Source organism: Lynx canadensis, chromosome B1 (genome assembly GCF_007474595.2).
Source record: "Lynx canadensis isolate LIC74 chromosome B1, mLynCan4.pri.v2, whole genome shotgun sequence".
In the NCBI taxonomy this organism is placed as follows: domain Eukaryota; kingdom Metazoa; phylum Chordata; class Mammalia; order Carnivora; family Felidae; genus Lynx; species Lynx canadensis.
This window is the reverse complement of record NC_044306.2, coordinates 153,812,990-153,819,737: the sequence shown is the minus strand read 5'-3', so window position 1 is coordinate 153,819,737 and position 6,748 is coordinate 153,812,990. Positions and strand designations below refer to the sequence as shown.

At 29.3% G+C, this 6,748-nt stretch overlaps 1 protein-coding gene across 1 annotated transcript in view; it reads right to left on the bottom strand.

Moving 5' to 3' along the window:
* Window positions 1-731: 731 nt before the first annotated feature.
* The window catches only part of TECRL (trans-2,3-enoyl-CoA reductase like), a 97,745-nt gene continuing 91,728 nt past the window's right edge, over window positions 732-6,748 (bottom strand). Inside the window, exons 9-12 of the mRNA XM_030313783.1 lie at window positions 6,047-6,104; window positions 2,521-2,606; window positions 1,932-1,977; window positions 732-1,078 (exon numbers count right to left, since the gene is read on the bottom strand). Of these exons, the coding sequence (XP_030169643.1) occupies window positions 951-1,078; window positions 1,932-1,977; window positions 2,521-2,606; window positions 6,047-6,104 (318 nt within the window). The 3' untranslated portion in view covers window positions 732-950. The remainder of the gene's footprint in view (window positions 1,079-1,931; window positions 1,978-2,520; window positions 2,607-6,046; window positions 6,105-6,748) is intronic.

The window sequence follows — 6,748 nt, the reverse complement described above, 5'->3', positions numbered from 1 at the left end:
ATGTAAAACTTAGAACGCTGCAGAAATTAACCAATCTAAAAAATCCCAGTTTAAAAATAAGGAAACTCAGAATTTCTTTAAAATTTTTAACTAATGTGTACTTGATTTTTATAACATCAGTCATATCTTTGTCAAAATATATATGCATAGTCACATACATACTTACATATATGCAAACAAGGTTTGAGAGGACATAGGAATTTAAATATGTAAAAATAAAGCAAAAAATATTTCCACTCTTAATTTAAAAAAATTTCCAATGTATTGTCATCACATATAGTCCATTTGAAGTATACATAATTCAATATATATTTACATATAAATATAATTTATATGTAAATATAAATATATATTTTGATACAAAGTATATATTCAAATGATTTAGTAAATAATGTCTAGAAGATATTTTTAATAATTATAGTTTCAGAATGACAACATACAATGTATGTATGAATAAATAAATATGATTCATGAGAAATTATGTTTCACTTTTAATATTGGTAGAATTTTCACTAGAAATTGAAATACTACTGTGACATATTATATTTTTCAATAACATGCTAAACAATAAAGAAAATAATAAATTACCATCAAAATGTGTAAAATTCAGGTGATTTAAAATCACAAATTTTTAGTTTATAATTCAGATATTTTAATTGTCTTAAGCAGATAGTATTATGAAACATTTAATGAAGTAAGAAAATCTTGTTCAAAGACCAATCCCTTGAAAATATTTGGATGTATCTTTTATTAGTCATATCTACAGTTTCTACTTTTTATTTGCCTCAAGTTTATTACTCTAAAGTTAGCTAGAATCTACCATTTAATATTTTTATTCAATAAAAGTACTGTTTGTTTTGAATTTCCATTACATAATAGTCAACTATTGACCAAGTTTGATTTAGTGAATTTATATACTATTTTTATATACATGAGATAAGTTATTTTTACTACAGTATGAATGGAATCATGGCTGATTTTCTATGCATATAAGAATTGAATTTCTTCAAATAAATCTTATGCTTCTTTTGTGCCCACAAAGACATCTGGATACTCATCAGAAGTGTAAAAATCCCAACTAGAAGAAAAAAGAAATAATTATCCTTTCTTATTTCTATGATCAATATACCCAGTTATACTGGGAAAAAAACTTATGTAGCTCTTAAAATATTTCTCAAATGGTTCATACTTCTATATCAATTTTCTTTACTCATATTAATTGCTTAGCATAATATATGTTCATCCATATTTATTGCGTAGTTGAAGAAACATAGAAAGTATATAGCAGAGTTCAAAACAATCCACATTTTTTATATCCCACTGCCACAAAGTATTTCCAAATAAGGAATTGTTATGTCTTTGAATTGTTCAATAATAGTTTTCTATATGCAGATAATATACGTCTACACACATGCATATGGCAAACCACAAAAATTATGATTTAAAAATTTTGAATAGTGAAATAAATAATGTGTGAAATGGATGTAATCCATATACTTTCCAATACATGAAGTTCAATGCAATTTAACTTTCTTATGTGTGTTAAAATGCCCAGCATTTGAGATTACACACTCATGCTCCCAGCCTTCCATTCAGAGACATTCATGAACACTTGAAGGACATAACACATACATATGCCTATATTCATCATAAAAGAGATTTTCAAGTGAAGTGCATTATTAACACAACTTCTTATGAGTAAATCCTTTTTGCTTAATTAATTTTTGGGGGCTACATTAAGCCGTAAGTACCTAGAGATTTTTGTTGCAATATATTTTAATGCTGCTAAAAATATCCAAAATAAAGATAAAAATGAAAGCAAAAAAATCCTTTTGCAAAAATGTCAAACTTTAGCACTACAGAAACTTGTTCTCAGAAATCACTTATCCTAAAAGAGCATTTACTTAAATGTCAAATAACCAAGGTCTTACCTGGCAGTGTTTGTGTCATGACAGTGAAACTAATCCATGATCCAATCTGTTATATTAAAGCATAAATTAATAAATACTGTGATTAATCTAGAAATTTTTCATTTGTGGTTTTAAATAGGTAATGTGAAGCTTAAAACACGATAGAAAAACTACTGGTAGAAATACATTTTCCCCAAATAAAGATTTTGTTGTTAATTATGATAATCATAAAGAATCCCATAAACAGCATCATATTCATAAAATAAGAAATGAAAGACATTGTTCCAAAAACTTTGATAAAAAACAGAATCCTGAAACATCTCAAGACATTTTATATGAAAATTATAAAATTTTGTTTAAAAATATATATATGGAAAGATATTCATTTTCTGCAGGGAAAATTGTAGTTTACGTAAATGTTCCAATTTCCCATGCCTATAACTCGAATTGAATCTATATCATAATTTATATCTCTGTCTATGCCTATATATACAGATAAATCCTCTGTATAATTATATATGTTAAACTTTAATACTTGTAAATATAGAAACACATGCATTTAGTTTCTCATAGAATAAAGTTTAATTATTTACATACATAAATAGCATACCTCATAGGTGTAGTTAGGACATGAAACCAGAAAAAACATCCATGTGAAGGGGTTATAATTTGGACTTGGAAAACAGGCATTAACTCCTTTTAGAAAGAATAAAATATCAATGATGGTACATACTGCAATTTAATCATATATGTATTATATAATTCTAAATCCCCTAAAACAACTTACACCACATAAAATGTCATCAATTATTTATAGAACCAACTTCCCAAATTACTCAGAAGAGTCCCAGTTTCAAATGCTATGGCCTTTTGACTCAAACAATATACCTGTAATTTTCTATGTCTACAGCTATGTTGCCATACATTTATACAATATACCATGATAATCAGTTCTTTAAAATTTAATACAAAAATGTTATTTTGCATATCATAATAGTTGCAGCTGAATTACATACTACAATTAGTAAATATGCTTTAACAATTGCATGCCTCTTCTCTTTTAGTGTCAAAGAAGATATTTTTGGTTGAGATTGTTTAATACTTCAAACCTCCCTTTCTATTTAATTAGTGAAAATCCAAAAGGAATTTTTTAAGGATGTCATTTATATCAGAAAAATGTGAAAAATCTCTCATAAGAGGATTACAATGAATATCAGCATAGTTAATATTCAGAAATACCACATAAATTATTTCTGCTCAGCAATCAGGGTTGTTATTTACAATTTTCATTATACTTAGCATATTGTCACTTGATTTTTGTGATTCTTTGCCTTTTAATTTTGTTCAAGAAATATTTTAGATAGCATATTAAAATGATTTCAAGTTGAACTTTGAGCTGTGACATTTACAAAAGTAAATATGAATTATAAAATTACTGTTTATTCTCCATAACAAGTTTAATTGGATAACACATCAACTAATCTCTTTTAGTTATAATTCTAAAGTCATAATGAAATGCCAGTATGTTGTTTTCAGAGTTGTATCTATTGTTAAAATATCAACAAAAAATATATTAGGTACTGTACAGATTTCACATACTGCTCATTTCAAAATAAAGATAAATACATATGCCATTTAATATCATATTCTCTTGATAACATTCATGTAAATGTCTTTGTGTAATGCCCATATATTCATCAAAAGAAAAATAATTGAGGGAGCACCTGGGTGGCTCAGTCTATTAAGCCCTGGACTCTTGCTTGCAGCTCACATCGTGATCTCACAAACCTGTGAGATGGAGCCCAGCATCAGGCTCTAGCGCTGACAATGCAAAGCCTGCTAGGGATTCTTTTTTTCCCTTGCTCTGTGCCCCCACCCTGCTCATGCGCATGTGTGAGTGCTCTCTCTTTCTCTTTATCACAATAACTAAATAAACTTAAAAAAAAAAGGGAATTCCCAAACTCAAAATAGATATGGCCAAAGCAGGAAGAAAAAAAGAAAAGATGAGAGTTGATTGAACTCAAGAAAGAAATTGTAGAAAAAGAAAAAAAAATCATCTCAGTAAAATAGACATTTCAATTTTCCTAACAGTAGAATGTTCACTAGAATAGGGGATACTAAGTAGATGAACAAAACCAGCCAAAACAAGCAAACAAGAAGGAAAAAAATAGAAAGTGATAGACATATAAGATATAAAATATAATACATATACAATTTACCCCCTGACCCAGTCCACAAAGCAACAAAACAAATTTTAAATTACAAAACTTTCTGGTACTAAAAAAAGGGACATGAATCAGTGTCCTGGAAAATTACATCATGTATCTGGGAAAACTGACCTGAAATGATCAACTCTGAGACACACCTCACAAAATTAATAGATGTAGTGATAAGGAAAAATTCTTTTGAGTCTGAAGGCAAAAAGACCAAGTCAATAAACAAAGAAGAGAAGATTAGATTTCTGATTTCTCAAGAGCAACATACAAGCAAGATTAAAGGCGGAGTGAACCCTGAAGAAAAAAAAAAAAGGTTTTTTTCATTTGAACAATTCCAAAGTTACATTTGACTTTAGAAATATGATGATTTAAAAATTTTCATTTTCTTTATTTTTTAAATGTTTATTCATTTATTTTGAGAGAGAGAGAGAGTGCACAGGAGGGACAGAGAGAGTCCCAAGTAGGCTCCGTGGAGTCAGCACAGAGCCCTAGGAGGTGCTCAATCCTACAAACCATGAGATCATGACTTGAGTCAAAATTGAAAATGGGACACCCAGCCAATTGAGCCACCCAGGAACCCCTGAAATTTTCATTTTCATATAATGATACCAGAATCCAGGCAAGATGAAGAAACTTGAGCAAGGTAATGTTGTTAAGGGTTCATAGTCAAGACTAAAATTAGTGATATTCATAACTTTGGTAATGTTAGTATTTTTATAGGACTGTATTGTGTTTCTACACAAAAACAAATCAGACTATCAGAACTTTTAGGCTTCAAATACATCCAAAGAGAACTCAGTAAATCATGAATATAGATAAGATAAAAATGGCATCCAACCATTTAATTAAATGCAGGCTCTACTGTAAGGCAAAAGCAGACAGTAAACCACTATAGTACTGGCATTAATCTGTTAACATTTTTCAGCAAGAGAGAGTACAGATATTTTCAAATCATATTATAGTTATTTTAGATATCTATGTATCTATCTCTATCTCTATATGTTCATCAATACTCAAGAAGTTGAGTAGTTATCACAGGATTATGTAATGTAATAAAAATGTTATATATTTTGGCTTTTTTATACATTCACAAATATACCAACATAATAAATTTCCTTTTTAATTCTATATGTGTAAGTATTATTCTGGAAAATATTTCACCAGACTGCCAGAAATATGCAAGGCAAGAAAATGTTAAGACATTCAGGTAGATATTAAAACATACTTGAGACAAATACACGTTTATATTTTCAGCGAGATTGATAACAAAATGAAATCCAAATGTTGACCATTGTTATTTGAAAGTATAATATAATCATGTATCATGTACAAAAAACAGCGTGAATCCTTACATATAATTAAACCTGAATGACAGGACTGATTTACCAAGAAGAGCTTTAGATAAACAGTGTAAATTTAAAAAAAATTTTTTTTAACTAACTACTGAATTCAAAATGTCCTCCTAGGCATTGCTATTTTTTTATAGCTACTGTATTTGCTAAACAATGATCACTTTTATTAGAAAAAAGCTTAAGAAGTCAATTGAAATATAGTGAGATTGTGTCCATTATAATGCAAATTAGATCAAGATTGAGAGTTAAGAAATTAGATCTGTATCACTGAATTTTATATTGCCTTTATTAGTAATATCTCTTTATTTTTTCATATATTTAAGTGAGGTTACCATTTGTTCTGAGGAGGTCATGCATACTTCATTTTAGAGAAACCATTATTAGGAAATATGATTTAGTTCAAGTATTTGAAAAACTTAGGCATAAAGGGGCTAGCCTTGGGGCATATTGTCTTAAATGTTTCCAACTATTGCTTTAAAAAAGTGTTCACTTAAGGCTTTGAAAGTAATAATTAACATCACACTAGATTAACTCACACTAGAGAAGATAAAGAGAAAAAGGGACTAACCTGTGTGATTAGGATGAGACAAAATTACATTGATGAAATGATTTCCAGCTTCACAAATCTGTAAAACATTTAAAAGTTTTCACTGTGGTATACCTGTTCCTCTTTAAAAATTGTATTCTCTCTATATATACTAATGTCCATGTAATATATTAATTCCAAAGATCCAAGAGACATATTATTACTCTAATTGCAAGAAGAGGACATGTTGTATTATAACAATAAAAAAAGCTGTTGAATATATATTGAGTTAACATAATGAGTCACATTGAGGTAGAAACTTTGAAGATATTATTCACACCTTTTGATAACTAGGTTCAAATTTCCTTGTTAATCAGGCATTGCTGACTATATGCTTTGTACTTGTTTTAGTAGGTCAAGTTTGCATGCTATGAAGAGGTAAGTCACGTCGGGAAAGATAGATTTGGCATAGGTTAACATGTTCTAAATTCATTAGCACAGCAGCACTACTTCAAGGGTGGTAGTGTGATTCCCAGGTGGATTCAGTTCAGTTTAGAAAATTTATTGTAAGAGGTACTGTCCCACCAAGACACTTGCTGCTTGTCTGTCATCTGGCGCCTTGATCATGCACACTCCACATGTCCCTGTAAATAGGCCACTATGACCCTCTAAGAAGCTTGTGTTACTAACATCTTTGGAGAGGGGTTGGGGAGGGCTAATAATGTTCCCAATTTGCAACATGTA